At 38.1% G+C, this 17,192-nt stretch overlaps 1 protein-coding gene and 1 long non-coding RNA gene across 2 annotated transcripts; both read left to right on the top strand.

Annotated features, from left to right (window-relative positions):
• The first annotated feature begins 8,406 nt into the window (after positions 1-8,406).
• On the top strand, positions 8,407-8,903 carry LOC124406728. The gene is made up of 2 exons (XR_006929256.1): positions 8,407-8,677; positions 8,827-8,903. It is a non-coding gene; the product is annotated as an uncharacterized LOC124406728 (long non-coding RNA).
• Positions 8,904-10,397: 1,494 nt separating this feature from the next.
• On the top strand, positions 10,398-15,389 carry LOC124406723 (protein slit-like). The gene has a single exon (XM_046882275.1). It carries the CDS (start codon positions 10,852-10,854, stop codon positions 14,059-14,061), a length of 3,210 nt encoding a protein of 1,069 aa, XP_046738231.1. The 5' UTR covers positions 10,398-10,851; the 3' UTR covers positions 14,062-15,389.
• The last annotated feature ends 1,803 nt before the right edge of the window (positions 15,390-17,192 follow it).

The raw sequence follows: 17,192 nt of genomic DNA, 5'->3' as shown, positions 1-17,192 counted from the left end.
GTAAAGTTTTTCAACGTTGCGTGAAAAAAAGGAATCCGATCTATCCAAAGACAGGTATAGAATCAATTTCAAGACGGATTCCGAAGAAACGTCAAAAAACGTGTTGCATTTTTCGACGGAGCCTAACGCACACGTGTTGCACGTCTAATCGAGACCAGCTAGAGCAGTAATCACCATGAACGCGGGCACAGATGGGCAAACTGATCCACATGTGTACAGTGTATACGTATAGACACACACCGGGCAACACCGATGCATTTTGATTACACCTGCGATCAACGAACGGCCGTTACCCCCTCCGTCAATTTGCGTGTTTGCGACGAAGACGAGGAGGAGGAGGAGGAAGAGGAAAAGCAGGACGAAGAGCAGGACGAAGAGGACGAAGAACATCGTTCGACAAGAGGTAGCTGCCGGTCACCGTCGGAATGGACGAAGCAACGGAGGAACGGACGTAGGGACGATGCAATATGTAGTTAGCGTAATAGTAGAGGGAAGAGGAGGATGCATGCAGGGGTTCAGGGACTCTCGGGAGTCTCGGGATTCTTATTATTCGAGATGCGGTCCTCGTTCCAGGGCGCGAGCCGCCCGAGAGCTGGAACCCGGCTACCATGGCAGCCACTGGAGGCTGATCAAATTATACGCTTATCGGTAAACCGTCTGCTTGTATCTTCACCTATAATAATTCGTCATTTCTTACCGATGTATGTAAGTTGCATGGCATGTATGTACCTACTCATGATCGCTTCACCTCCGGCGATCGACGCGCCTTCTGTGTGAGATGGCTCAACCCGAACGACACGCCAACTCTCATCCACCCGTCGAGGAAGGGTTTTCCAAAAACACCTTGTATCGTGTATCGTTCAACTGTGAAAATTCGTGCCATTTTAAGGAATTATCGATCAATCCCTGTCGAAGTTAGGAACGTTAGCGTAACGATTTACGCTGAGGAAAAAACGTTGTTTCGAGATCTTGAATCTGTTTGAAATTCGGTAAATTGTAATTAATTATCTCTTCTTAGTTCCTTATAAAAATCATTTTAATACTAAGAAAGAATGATCGAATTTTAGGAATGTTTTCACAGGGATAACTAATTAATAAAGTGATCGGATTGTTGATATTTTATTAAGTGTATATTCAACTTGTTTTATAAAAATTTTTATTAAAAGATACTCCAAATTAACTAAGATATGGGCTTCGACTTAACGACTAATAAAAAAATTACCCTTCTATCATGGCATTGATATCTCGGTGAAAGGTTATCTGAAATAAAAAAACAAAATTTTATCAATATCTATACAAATGTAGCTATCGTTGTAGGTACATGGCTGTTTTTATTTGATGATTCACAGAATGGTAACGGCATGAATAAAAAAAGGCCTTGAGAATAAAAAAAATTTAACCCGACGCCATTTTGTAAATAATCAAATAAAAACGACCACGTACCTACAATGATAGCTACATTTATACAGATATTGATAAAATTTTATTATAACCTTTATAGAGAGGGAATTTTTTTATTAATCGTTAAGTCAAGGCCCATATATTTGTTAATTTAAAGTATCTTTTAATAAAAATTTATATAAAACGAGTTTAATATACACTTAATAAAATGTCAACAATTCGATCGCTTTATTAATTAATTATACCTGTGGAAAAAACTTAAAAATCAGTTATTTTTTCGGCCGTCATAGTGGCTTTCCCCTTTAACTAAAAATTTCTTAAATAAAATTCCAAGTTTATTCACTTTAGTTAAAACTTTTCAAACTTCGTTTTGCATAATTTTATTTTTATCCAACACTTTTCGTCACCTTCTTGCGAATTATATCATTGATAGGCACAGAAATACAACTGACCAAGTTTTCAAATCACGTGGTTATAGTTAATTAAAAATCACGCGATAATAGAAATTTTAAACCTTTGGTGAGACGCCTAAGCTCATTTCATTCTAACTTTTCTACAAGCGTACCGACTATATTTCTGTTCAAGTTGAAAATATCCGTGTACACAAACGACCTTCCTTGTGATAAATTTTATACTGCGATTATTTCGAACGTTTTTCAACGCCTCTCTCGGTTAGCTCAAATCTGTAAATAGTCAGCTAGTGAGCAAGGAGAAATCCTACCCGGGAACACGCTCTGATTGAAATGGAAAGCACCTATCTTTGATATAATACTTTCAGGCGTGAGTCGCAGTAATTGACTATACATATAGATCCGTTGATGGTTTCAGCATTAATGGCCGATCGTGTGATCCAATTAAATCTTAATTAACCGTTGTTCGTTTCAATTATTTGTAGGCATTACGTTCTTGATTGTCGATTCTATACGGCTTCATTAATTATGACTTTCACGCTCGTAAATTGTTTATCGTCGATGAGCGAATTGGAATTCAAATTTCAAAATAGAACAGATACTGGATAAGAAAATGGTACTTGATCGAAAAATGCTCGATTTTCAATCACCTTTGGGAAAGAAAAATGAAGTACCTGAATGTCTTCTGAAGTATAGAAAAGAAAATAAAAAGCTTTGCAGATAATTATGCAAGTAACAGCATTCACGCATGATGTGTTCACCGTTTGTTTTTAAACTGCGGACGTTTTTTGCCTTCACTTTAACCGATAGAGAAACTCCTGTTGATTCAAGCGATTGCTTAATTCCTGTATTATTTAAAATTTGAATCGTATCCAAGATTAACCGCAGCGCACTAGTCACTTCTTCAAAATTAGGATACTCTGTGTACACTTATTGCATCAGCATCGCGTTGTAGTATACCTACACGATACACATACAAATGAAATATGATTTTTTCTGTCTTCTTCGTTCCAAAAAACAAGAAACGAAGCCTTCTGGCTATCGTTACAAGGTTTGTAAAAACGGTGGATTGTAAAATTGTCTTTCACGAATATTAAAAAATATTGTTTTTTCAAACAGAAAAAAATTAATTTGTAATGCTAATGCAATATTCGTGGAGAATTTGTAAGACATAATACATGTGAAAGTCGTACCTACATTATCACCTGCTGTAATTCATTGGAATAACCTTACAATGAGCAAGCAGGCATTCCTTGGCTCTTCTTGTAGAGCACGTGCAGTAACGGCCCTAACAGTCTCGCTCTATATATATGAAGAACAGGAAGTCTTTCCAGTCTGAATCACGTAAATTGCGAAAAAGATTGAAAATCACCGCTAGAATTGATATGGCGAGTTGTTTCAAAGCCTGTGCGAGAAATTTAAGTGACTGAAATTGCAAGAGTTCCCTGCAACTTTTTTGTTTCCAGTGGAATAAGAAAAAATCATGCAACAATTCTCCACCAGAACTTGAAGGCAGTGACTATAAGGAGTATCAGGATTTGGGAAAATTTATAAGCAAATAAGTCGACCAATTTTTTTCACGCGTTTACGTCATAGGAGAAAAGTGTTGTACTTCGATCTATGCATAATTATGTTTTATTTTTTCTTCGCAGAACCAAGAGTTTCACTCTTTCTTCGTGATCTGTTATTCCTGCATGTTTTTGGAAATTAATTTCTAAGGATTCTACAATTTTGAAATAGATAAATAAATGAATAAATAATACTCCAATAATTTTTGAAGATCATAGCACTTATGCCTCACATTCGACGAGTTTAAAAGAAAATTGATCGCTGCTTGTTTATTAGTTCGCGTGTGGATTATTTAGAATATCAAAAGAACCGCTAAATCATGCTCCTGCAAATGTAATGAAAATTGTAAATCTTTCATCATCATTGATATAAAAAAAAAGCAAAATCATTGTAGAAAATCATGATGCATATAGTACGTCATACCGGGAATCGTGCCAATGGAAAAAAGCTGAGATTTTCAACCGCAGAGCGCGACTATAAATCAAAATATGGAAGCCAAAGATACAGCAATCTCGATAGAGAGAATAAATAAATTAAACACAAATCTAAGCTTCGTATTGCCGATTAGACTCCCGTTGCTTAAATTGCTTCAATAATGTTTGAATCATCAATCATAAACATATATTTTCTCAATTTCGTAAAGAAATAAGTAAGAATAGTGGTTTAAAAATAAATTATACAAAAAGAAAAGAAGAATTTTTAAACTATTCGTAGTCAATTTACCGGTAATAAGCAGACTGCCGAATTTCCCAACGGAATTCCTGGTACCCGCTTCTTACAGGGTTTTCCAACAGTTCCGCCAACCTGGAAAAACAATTGCAGAGTGATTTTATGGGTTGTTCAATAGAAATAAAGTGTAGAAAAAAAAAAAACATTTCAAAAAAATTTCAACTATGGTTTGAAAGATATATTATTATTATTACAGATGTGAAAAACTAAATCACGTGACAAAAACGTTGGCGCATATCGGAGCGAATCCAAACGCGATGCTCGGTGAGGTTTAACCTCGGTGGTATACCTAGCTGAAGTAGGATATTTTTAAATTGCCTAGAAATTCCAATCAGTCCAGTTTGGAAGCGAAGTGAACGCTGGCTGGAGCGACGCGATGCGTGAGTAGAGTGCGTTAATCTGTAAGAGATAAAGTTCCGCATTAATCTCCAATTCTAACGCTTAAACAATCTTCACCGAGTAATTTTATCGATTGGCTTCAAGTGCGCCCCGAAATGGAGTCAATTCGAAATCTTATGCAACGAGATCTATAATTTTCGTGCTTTTTTATCTGTTCTAATATTGGTCGCAAAGAGTTTGCACAGTTGCTACGAACCTCGGATTAACAGTAAGAGCACCTTTTACACTGTAGGCAAGTGCAGTGTGTCTGACCGATTTTTAAGGGTGACTGTACGCGATTAATTAGTTGGTAGATAGTCGAGGTGAGGCGTGATTATTTGATTTCTTTTCAGGTAGATACACATAACGATGAAAAAGGAAAAAAGACGAAATCGAAAATCTGCTGAGTTGAAAAGGCTGGAAGATTCGTTGATACTTACTTACGTATATTGCGTTTTATAATATTGTTATACCGAATTTGTAGCATGAAAAACGAGCGCCGGAAATTAAAAGTCAAATCTTGAAATAACGATCTAACAAGGGGTTGTTATGCGCAGGTATAATAAAGCCGGTATCGATTGGTTTATAGGTCAGATATTTATAATTAAACGGCGTGTAGATGAGAGAGTTTTACATGAGCCAAGGGAGTGGCGGAAGGGTGTGGCGATGCGTAATTTCTTTCAGGGTTTTAAATCAAGGGCAATGTCCGAATTTTGTCGGATAAATGAGGGTCGATAAGATTGTGTTATTACCATGTTATACCTTTGGTGAAGATTTGAACGAATTTTTCCAACAAATTTTGAAGTTCGTGACTGTTGAAGAATTCATGTTAGGTGACGTTCGTCAAGTTCGGTCAAAGAAAAGACATGTTCCTTTAAAGCAATGATTTATTGCGACGTTTTGATCGGGCTGTAGACGATCATTTTAAGCTACTGTGTAACAATGAAAAAAAAATATAACAGGGTATTGTTTCATTTCATTATTCCTATCTTAGAACTAATTTTAATATTTGTTATATTAACGACGCTAAACAAATCACAATCGTTTATCGATAACGTGTTTGTAATGAACCATTAGATTTTGTGACACTCGAATATTCTTTGAACTATTATACATACTCATAAATTATAAATTGTTTATTACAAAGAATTCAAAAAAATTTCAATATGGTGGAAGCCTAGGGCATGACAGAAAAATAATGACAGGAAAATATTATTTTTCTGTAATGCCTGAGGCGTCTACCACATTGAAATTCTTTTCTATTTTTTGTATAAGTATATATAATAGTTAGAAAAATATTCGAGTGTCACATAACCTAATGGTTCATTATAAACACGTTGTCGATAAACGATTGTGATTTCTTTAGCATCTTTTATATAACAAGTACTAAAATTAGTTCTAAGATAGGAATAATAAAATGAATCAATATCCTGTAATACTTTTTTTTTTTTTTTTTTTATCATTGCTACACAGTAGCCTAAAGATTATCGGCTGCAGCCCGATCGGAAAGTCGCAATAAATCATTGCTTTAAAGAAACATGTCTCTTCCTTGACTGAACTCAACGGACATCACCTAACATGAATTTCTCCAACGAAAATTACAATTCTATGATTACAAGACGTCAGATGGGATTCCCTTTGATTAATCGAGTGAAAAATTATTTTCTGGTTAACTCCAGTTCTATTTTCAGCCACGAAATTCGTTATAATTATAGCGTGGCATTGGACGGTACATGTATATGCTACATCCGAAGACGTCAAGAGAAAATATCGGCTATTCTCGTCAAATGAAAAATCGTAACTGGGGTCGATCGATTACAAAGATTATTGCATTTTGTCATCCAAATAATATAATATCATTTAATGATATTTGTCAATCTCGTCATTTTTGGTTTCGAGAAAAATTCAATTCTAACTTTCAAGTCAATGTTTTACTTATTTTTTAATTTTTTACTTAATTTTTTTAATTTGTGCGGATCATTACAATTTCTTCGTATTTTAATATAATTTTTGTAGCTTTAATAGAATGAAACTTTTGGCAGGTGTTGTTGGAAGAATTTGTTGTTATCCTCGTTTTTCCTCGATTTCAGCATTATCCAGAATTTTTCTTTATCCATATAGGTGTACGGAAAAACATGATGTCACGTGACGCAATTACGTCTATCGTTCTGTGGTTCCGAGATACGATATTTACGTCAGGTTTCTACAGCGGCACTTTAAACTTCAGATTAAATTTTTCCGTTTGAATAAAACGGAACTGCTAAAGTATAACGAAGAGCCAAGATTACCAACCAATAGGATTGCAGCTGCAAAGAATTCCCAAATATCTGATATTCGTATGAGAAATCAGACTAACAATTAGACGATTACAGTTAATCTATTTTGATATTATGATATACAGATATAAGCGGGGTGTAAAATAAATGTTAAAATCGTGTTAATTCCAAGGAAATACGCATTTGCACAAATTACTTCCAACGGTGCAGTAGGTATAGAGCTATAGAGAAATGTGAATAACAAACTTCGTAGGATATGAATTTATTTTATCGCGAGGATTATACACGTATATACAATCGGCAAAATCATTGCCATCTTTATTTATCCACGCGAACATTATATATTGATGTTTAAACGATATATTTAATTTTTTTCCTCGCTGTTTTGCCATGTCGAATAAAGAAAAGTCCATTTCTCCTGCAGGCACCCGCTGAACTAGCCCGTGGATGACGTCACATCTAAATGCGGTTCATTGATCCACAACAAATGGAACATAAACCCATTTCGGTCTGGTTTCAAGTACGCTAGTAAAATTTAGGAGCCAGAAGTATTCGTTAGCACCGATGAAGCGATGATCTCGAGTTATAATCGTGTGGAGCGGTGCTGAGACCCATTTAGGCAAGATGCGGCTTATCTAGCCCACGCGACGGCAAATTAAATCAAAGAGATAAACAGAAAAAAATAAATACATAAGCCTAGAGAAGCTAGAAAACCGACTATACGTATAAAAACTAACACAGCTGAAAATAAGGACTAAGGTCACCTTAGCAATGTGATCAGAATCATTTCGGCATCGAGAACAGTCGTTTTTCAGCATCGGGAATACGAGGGACAAGCGAACCGCTGATTTAGCATTCTAACCTCAAAATCGCGGCTTGGTTGCGATTTCTTGGCTTTCGTGATGAAAAAAGGCAGGTCGAAACTGGTACGAACAAAGTTTTTTGACTCACCTTCAGCTCGTACCGTAAACCTCACGTCTCATAAAAAGCCTCATCCATACTCGTTATGAAATGTATTATTATATAACGTTAGCATGTTGTATTCGTCTTTCCATGCGTGTTTTCCGCACACAAAGTACTCGTTTCTACGACGGTCGATCAAGTCTGCGAATGCGCATGCGCGGAGTACCGAAAAGACTACTTTCAAGTCCTAGGAGTCAAAAGTCGTCTTTTGTGTCCTTCGCGCATGCGCTGTTGCGAACAAATCTGACATTACGCGCGGCTAATTGTAAGCTCAATTTCACACTCTTGCAATTTTCGTCTCCGGCTCGCCTACGACTCATATACTGCAACCCGAGTTTGCCTCCTTGTTACACAATATGCTATTCGGAAATCGATGTACCACACAATCACACTTGGGTTAGAGTCTTATTCGGCGTAGAGCGGCGTCCCACTAACGATGCTATGCTTTGACGATGAGTGAGTGAGACTCTCGCACGTTTTCCCACGTCGCCAACGCCGCAGTCTCGTCGTTGACAGCCGCGAGTACGGATGAAAGATCTCGGTTCCTTGTCGGCACGTGAATCATAACGTCGTAAGCGCTAATTTCTTCTTATTTTTCCCTCCCCCCTCCCCCCCCCCGTATTTTCGTCGTTCACGTGAATCTCGATTTATTTTTTAACCCGAGAGAGGATAAGGGAGGGGCGCCAAAGTTTATCAGAGTCGACGCATCGAGCGATACTATAAATAGTTGGCCTGGCATCGCGCAGTATAAGTCGACCTTGTCCTTTCGCTTATATAACACCTTCGGCCGCAAATTGCAGCTTCATTTAATCCAGGTCTGTCAGTCGGCGCGTATAGACTCCCTCGGACTAATGCGAACAAATAAGAGATCAAATAAGAGAGAAGGAACAAAGTTAGATACACAGTTACCAATACAAACGGATTCACCACGCGCGTTTTCATCCGACACAAGTGAGTTTAACAAAACGCGCGACAACCGATTCGGATTATTCCTGCACTATTAAAAAACGAGAAAAGTACGCGGACCGTTTCGATTCCCAACGCATGACAGACCCGTTATACACCGTTTTTTAAATAAATCGATTGTTATTATGTGACAGGTGAGTACTACTTCAGAACTGTGGACCTTGGCCAAAATACATTCATTATACAAGATGGCCTGTTATTCATCAACGACGACGAACAAAACATTCTCCCTTGGATTTAATCGGCGATCTTAACGAAACTGTCTCGGATCTACAGGGTGGGGTGTTGATGTGCACCGTTCTTCATTCTAAACGACGTGAAGTGTGCCGACAGTGTGACTCGTGGGAGGCGTCGCGACGCTCTGCAGTCGTCACTAGATACTCGAGTAACCGAATTTTCCGGCATCGATCACCTGTGAGCGGTACGCCATTGAACCTTCGTGATTGTCACGTCGCTTCCTGTATAATTATGCGTACGTTTTGTTGCTTTTCAAGCCAGCTAACAAAACTAAGATACTAACAATGCAGCTGAATTATTACACGCACGAAGTAGGGACCGAGTTTACCGATACACGGTGTAGTTTCTGCTTCTCTTTTTGTCTCTTTCTCCCACGCTGTCGCTGTTTTTGTACCATCAAAAATGCTGATGCCGTAATGCTGAGCAGGAATTTTTTTCTAGACAGGTCGACTCGCGTTTCGGATGTGATTGAAAAGAAAAGCTATCTTTATTCATGGAATCTGTCGTTTTTACTCAATCGTGGTTTAATCCAACTCATTCGTAATGGAGTTTTGAACGATAAACTCAAATTCATTTGTAGCATTAGCCTGCGACAATTAAAACTCCATGTTTTTGCGCCAATCTCTTGTACTTATAGTTCATGAAAAACCTGTGCCTAACAGAGTTGTAAATCAACTGAAAATCGGGAATCAAAGAAAGTTTTTAAGATTACTGATATCTCTTCCCCTCTGCTTGTGAGCACACTGAAAATTAAGCACGATTTCTATGGTTGGATTGTTCGCAATAATAAATTGATGATCGTTAGGAAAGTTAAGAATCGTTCGCTGCCTAACTTGGTATCGGTGTGACGGCACCATAAAAGGTAGAGCTCTGGTGTTCTTAACGTTAATTGCATCGACGCGTATACGTACATGGAGAACTGCTAAGCCGACCTCTTGCACAATTAGTTATAGTCTATTGATTTAATTTAGAATTCTTACTGAATTCATACTAACCCTCCCTTCCATTTGCTTCAACTGTATAATTTCGAAATCTTCGCCACGTTAACTTAAATGCAAGTAAATAGTTTTCCAACTGCTAATAATCTCCCTTGTAATTAAAAAAAAAAAAAGGATAGCATGTACGAAAAAATTTAATATTTAATGCTTACTTATAATTGTGAGAATGAATTATTATATTATTTTTATAAACAATCTTTTTTTTCTGATTCCAAAGAAATAGTATAGCAGAATTTTGTGCAGTCGGGCTGACGGTATAATTGCATAAGGAAAACCGTCACACTGAGTAACGCTGGTCACGTAAACAAGGTCGAATGTACGCAGTCACAGACGTACTCAAAAATAGCATGTGCAGCGATGATTGGCTATCTGTTCACACACGACTGTTATTAACACTTGTTATTAATTCGTCCTCACAATCACGTACTTTAGTCTTTATACTCACGACACTGAAATTTTTACCGTTGCAGAGGATCAAGGTCCACGCATCCAGAAAGATTGAACTTCCGTTTGAAGAATAATGAGAGGAGCATGAATTCCTGGGATACATCGCAATGAGTGACTAGCGGGAAATCGATTAGCATAAGTGACGATTTAAACGCGTGTATACGATAACCGAACGACTTTTTAAACTACGCAGCGTGACGCGTGGGTGGATCAATTGAATTGTAAAACGTACCCGTGGGTGATATAACCTTGACGAATTTATGGAGACGATGAAAAAGTGGTAGACTTGAAAAAGACGTCTAACAGTTTCAAGGAATAACAAGTGTTGGCAGATAAGTAAACAACGTATGCTTGATCGAATTTCCTTGTATTTCGCGTCTCTTCAAGTAAGGTAAATCCCACTACCGCATGGATTTGGACTACCACATTGTTCGGGAATTCTAACGCTGTTGATGTCATTGAATCTAACCATTTAAGATGACGTCGAAGATGACCAAGAGTCACGTTTTCACCTCACTTGTCCTCGCCTTCTTGGCGATGGTCTCCTCAGCCGACGCAGACGAGGGTAACTGCGAAATGGTACCATTCGAGGACGGTAGATCTATCGTATATTCATGCGTCGAAGTGACCCTTGATAACCTCCAGAGTATCCCGAATGAGGCCGAGTGGATACAATTCTCAGTTTCAAAATTGCCAAGCATTCCGAAAGGGGCGTTTTCCAGGTTCAACCTGCGCAGGTTATCCTTCTACAACTGCGACGTGAGACACATCGATCCGGAGGCCTTCGAAGGTCTGGTGAACCTCAGATGGCTGACCTTCTACGGATTGACCATAAATGTTGTCAGGGCATCCTGGTTCAAAGGATTGACGAGCCTGACCTACCTGTCGATGGAGAACAACCAAATCATGTACATCGAGCCAAACGTCTTCCCGCACATTCTGAATCTCGAATATTTGAGCGTCGAGAACAACGAATTGAGCTGTTTACCGCATCACGCCCTGGCACCGTTGAGGAAGCTCACACACATACGAACCCGTAAAAACCCATGGCTTTGTAATTGCTACAAGGAACTCGTGATTTGGATGAAAAATCGTCGGATAAATATGGGAGCGAAAGATACGTTGTCGAAATTCAAATATGAGTGTATGAAAGATTTTGGCGTCAGGTCAAGCAATTCGGAATCGTACACGTACAAATGGACCGCATTGCACAGTGAGGAGTACAAAAATTCTTCGGCATTGCAAACGGAATATGTTACATTGAGCTCAACGGAGTTATCCAGGATCCCAGATAACACAGAATCGATAAGTTTTGAAAAAACTAAGATAAGAATGATACAAAACTTCGCCTTTTTCCGATTTGGGAACAGCTTGAGAAGCCTCAACTTCAGCAGCTCCAGCATAGGACAAATTGAGCCGGAGGCTTTTGTGGGATTATCAAAACTGGAGCAACTCATTCTCTTCAATAACAGCATCAGTACGGTCGAGTCAGAATGGTTCAAAGATCTTTACGAATTGAAGGAACTCGTATTGGATGGTAATTCAATAACACATATGCCAGAAATCCTGTTTCTATCACTTGGAAATATAGAAACTTTAAGTCTCAATGGCAACAAAATACAATGCCTTTCAATCGATTCATTTTCGTTTCTAAAGAAACTCAAATATGTCAATATTGAGAACAATCCGTGGAATTGCAACTGCCAGAAAGAGTTTAGAGCCTGGTTGGATAAGCAACAAATCGGGTACAAAATATCTACCGGAAAATGTACGAATGAAAAGATCGAAAATAATCAACATCCATCTGAAACGAAATATGAAAACAGTATGAATGAACACAAGTCTGGAAGCGTGGTAACGGAAATTAATAATCAAAAAGCCGAGACGACCCACACCTCTGTGATTCAGTCCACCGAAGACTTTCCTACGCACTTCGGAAATTATTATGAAGAACAAAACGAAGAGATCGCCAAAAACGAAGCTCAACACGAACAAAGCAAAGAAATCATCAGTTATGAACACTACTACAATAAAACAGAATGGCAACACCAACAATCACAACATAACGTGCAACAAGGACAACAGGAGCAGCAGCCGCAACAGCAAACAATACAAATGCAAGAACATCGCGAACAAATTTGGAATCCAAGCAATTGGGAACACGGACAACCTCCACCGACTGGTTGCACCGCATTAGAGACAAATGTGGATGGTGTTATAGAGATATTGAGAAAAGACAAGTTTGGACCTTTTGGAAATTGTCGAATAGTAACATTGCGATCGTCTTTTGTTAGAGAATCGTACTTCTGTTCAGATGCAACATTATCGGATTTAAGTAGGATTCCCGAACAGGCTGAATCAATAATATTTCAAAATTCTGCGATACCCCACTTGTTGGATAATTCGTTTGCCAACTTCGGAGATAACCTCCGAGTTCTCGAGCTAACGAATTGCAGGATCGAGCACATAGCACATCGAGCTTTTTCGGGACTGATGAATTTGCTAGAACTTAATCTCAACCTTAATCACATCACGGAGGTCCGAACTTCCTGGTTTGAAACCATGCCTTCGTTAAGACGGCTCAGTTTGTCCTGCAATCGTATCCACCGGATCGAAAACGGTGTATTTTTCTTCTTAAAGAACCTCGAATATCTTGACATAAGAAATAACAAACTGAATTCAATTGGAACCGAGGCTGTCTCGTCCATGTCGAGCATGCGGACAATGGCCATCGATAATAATCCATGGACCTGCCTCATCCTACATAAGCTGGTCGAATGGATGAACGATCGTGACATAAATTACGACAAGAATCGCTTGAAGCTAAATTTATCCTGGGATTGTATAGGGGATAGTGCTGTACACCTCCCTAGCAGGAGCAACGGAACAGGTGGAATCCCAGGAATGACTTCCACGACTTCACCGACACTTCCATCACCTTCACCATTGCCACCCCGTCCTCCACGTCCCCATCGATGCACCTTCGAGCCAAAGAGTAATTACGGGAACAACAACTGTGAATGCGTCGATGGTGATCTGGGTGTTCTGGAGGAAATCCCGAATACCGCTGAGAGAATCAAGATCACAAATGCCGTGATACCGCAATTACCAGCTGACGCCTTCGCCCGATTCACAAACCTGAGGGAGTTGCTTTTCTACAACTGTAGCATTGAAGATATCGATCAGTTAGCGTTTCGTGGATTGCGTAAATTGGAGTCGCTAACTTTTGTTGATAATAGAATACCGATTGTCAGGTCAGCATGGTTTTCTGAACTCACCGCGTTGAATAAACTTCAACTAGCGAGAAACTCGGTAACGGAAATAGAGGCTGACACTTTCAGCTATCTACCCAATCTCCAGATACTTTCTCTGCAGGAAAACAGCATCGATTGCATCTACACAGAATCATTGAGTCATTTGAAAAATCTTAAGGTAGCGTCGTTCCAAGAGAATCCGTGGAAATGGGGATGTCTGAAGGGATTGGAAGACTTCGTTCAAAGACGTAACGTCAGTGCTACCAAGTTTAATATTTATCACGGGAGAGTCATAAATTGCGGTATATGCAAGATAAAAGAAAGCACGGCAGAGTCTCTCACGTCTTCCGAGGAAACTACGAACACTGCTGCGATCTCGATGGTCAATATGATATGCGTCTCCATAGCGATGCTTATTTTCGCCAGGTTCTAACCTCAGTTGACTAAAATAAACCGCCTTTCGCCGTGAGACTAATATTACACTTGCAGGCCATGCGTCAAGGATCGAAATTTCCAAATGCTCTTCATCGTGTAGTTTTTTGCAGGCATACGTGATATATTTGATCTGATATTATAGGTGGACAAATATCAACGTACGTGTTATAAACGTAATGTCTGAAATTCTAGATAGAAGAGCCTAATAATGAAAGTGTTGCATTTAGCTGCTTTGATGCCGCAAAAACTTATACGTGCTTCCTAGTTTTATACTGATTGAGGTTGTATAAATTTTCTATGTCTATACTTCACGCGGTAGACCTACATATATTTCTAACAAGCAGCACCTGTCATTGTTAATATCGAGGAATTTGTGAATTACGATAAACATGTTGTAGGCAATGAATCTATCAGATGAATTGATAGCACGAGCAAATCTAGCGCGATGTCAATATTGGAGAAAATTTTTATCGGAGCGAAGAAAGGCTTATTAATTTTTGACTCCCACGCAGTTTATTGGCAAACGGCCCATGTTATTTTTAGAAATTTAAACTTGATGAGTAAAACGGTGCCATATTAATTCGTTCATATTCCAAAACTTAATATCGTCATATAAACCAATATTAAAATTATAAGTATTTAATTAGTTGTATTTTATCCGATGTAACCATAAACAACAATACACCGTGATTTTATTAAGCTATTCACACATGATGCGTACAAATAAAAGAAGTGACCACCTTCAAAGATAAGTGCCTTGAAATAGTTAAAGAGATTTTAAAATTTTTCATTACGTAAAGCAAACATAAATCTACATTATATACATCCCTATGCATATAACACGTGTATGAATAATGAGTATGTATAATATACTTAAACGCAGGCTGTGTTCACACATTGACTTAATGATCCCGTACAAATAACTTTTTTCGTCAAAGTACGAAGCCAAAACATAAATCAAAATACTTATTTATTAATATAAATTAATGATTAATTGTAGAATTAAAATAAGTATATAGTTACTCGTTAGAAGGAATAGCATCTGTGTTAGCAATACGTGTAACAAAGATATATCTAATCGCAATGAAAAAATTCACTTGTCATATATATATATTGCTTCGAAAATTTTTGTCTAGGAATATTAAAAATTCATGTATAATATATATTTTTTCTAATTAATATGATTTTGCAAGTTATGTATTTTTAATAATAATTTTTTTTCGATTGTTAATATATTTTTGCTGCGCAATGGAAGCACATAATATATCACTTCGACAAATATTTGCTCTTTAGAGCTTGAACTCGAAATATAATGATTGTTAAATACTTATGCCTACAATTATTTCTTTAGTAGAACAACACCTCGTAGAACGGAAAAATAAATACTTTTCAAATTAGGCAAACTGTTTTCAGGACCACCTCGATTCGGGGCTACAATATAACTGGAATAATTTTTTCGAGGTGCATAGAGAGCTCTGCTCGGGTTTTGCTACGAGGTCGAACCGCTATTGACTTCCTAATTCACAAAAGAGCGTTGTCGACAATAGTGAGATCTCCGTAAAGTTCAAGTTTTTAATTTCACAGCGAATATTTCAGTCTATCTTCCTGGCCTTGAACTTGTCGTTTAAAAGCATCTTAACTCAACTATGCGCGACGCGAATCCCTCCTCAATTTCCACATCGAATGACCCTGCTCTATTTCTCGTTTTGCTTTATTTTGTGTTGTCGTCATAGGGGATCCGATTCATCATGCTCTAAATCTCGCTTGAAACTTATATAACACTACGTTGCAGCGTGGTATGTGTCTGTGATACATAACCAATGAAACTACACTATGAGCTACCCTGATAGGCATTTCTATCCGGCCAACGTTGAGGAACATCTGGATTCTAGGTACAGCGAGAAAATTGGTTTTCCACCTTCTGGTGAAGTTGCGTAATTTTTAGTCTGCTCTTCGCTCAACTTGAAACTTTATATGTTATGACTTCATGAATAAACTTAGTGCGAAACCTCGTGTAAGCTTTTTTCAACCTTTATACAAGAAAAAAATCATTCTAATCCGAAGCAAGTTTTAATAATCGTGAAAAATGAAAATCCCCTCAATCCAGAATTGGTTCCAGTTCAAATTTTTTTCACTTACGTAAATGGAATAATTATGAGAATTATCCAACATTACATTCAGTGTAGGGTTGAAAATGCGCAGTAAGTAGAGAGAAGAAATGAGATTCGTGTACATCAATGTTCGAATAAATAACGTTATTCTTCTAAACACATTGTCCGGATGTTATTATAAGTTACTTTGCATCCGGTTCGTTTTCAAATATTCCGCAAAATAATTCACTAATTCTCGTATTATCACAGCTTCAAATCGCCGCAATGTTAAATATACAGTTTCAAAGATATGATACCGAATGAATCGAATTAAGAAGCTAATAAACGGACGGCTGAAATGTTGCAAAGTGAAAAAAAGCACACTCGTCTAAGACTTCGTCTTTATAGTAACTTCACGAGTTTTATTTGCGGAACAAAAACACAGCAATTGAAAAATTGGCAGTAACCTTCTTCCCGTTTAAATTATCACGTCGTTGTCGAGTCTCTCTCACTCTCTCTCTCCCCCCAAATTACCCATCCCCTCTCCGGAATATTGAGTTAACCGGGGGCGTCACGAATAGACCGAGAATCTGTAGCTCTCGATAAAAGTCGGTGCAGCGATGTATCTGGAGCCCAAGAAGCGTAAGTAGGTTCTACCCTCAGAACTAGGATCATCGCGGGTGTCAAATCATTGTAAATACCGGTTCGCGATCGTCAGGATGAATGCTGAATGAATGCTGGATGAAACCGTAAAATTTTTGGGATTTATAAAAAGCTTGCAATACTATTTTCGTTATTCTAAACCTACATATATATACAGATTATTTATAAAATTTATCACAGGTTTTGAAACAAAAAATTCTTTCCTAAGCGTCCAACATTTAGTTCGTGCAATAAAAAATGTAGTATTCCATCCACACGTTCAACATAAACATAAAGTGTAATCCGCCTGTGTGTAGGCAACATCTATGGCCAGCGTTTGTCCTGGAAGAACCGACAAATTAATGTCAATTGCCTACACACAGGCGCTCCGACGTCG

This window comes from Diprion similis, chromosome 6 (genome assembly GCF_021155765.1).
Source record: "Diprion similis isolate iyDipSimi1 chromosome 6, iyDipSimi1.1, whole genome shotgun sequence".
NCBI classification, from domain to species: Eukaryota; Metazoa; Arthropoda; class Insecta; order Hymenoptera; family Diprionidae; genus Diprion; species Diprion similis.
Note: the sequence above shows the minus strand (reverse complement) of the source record. Positions and strands in the feature narration are given on the sequence as shown.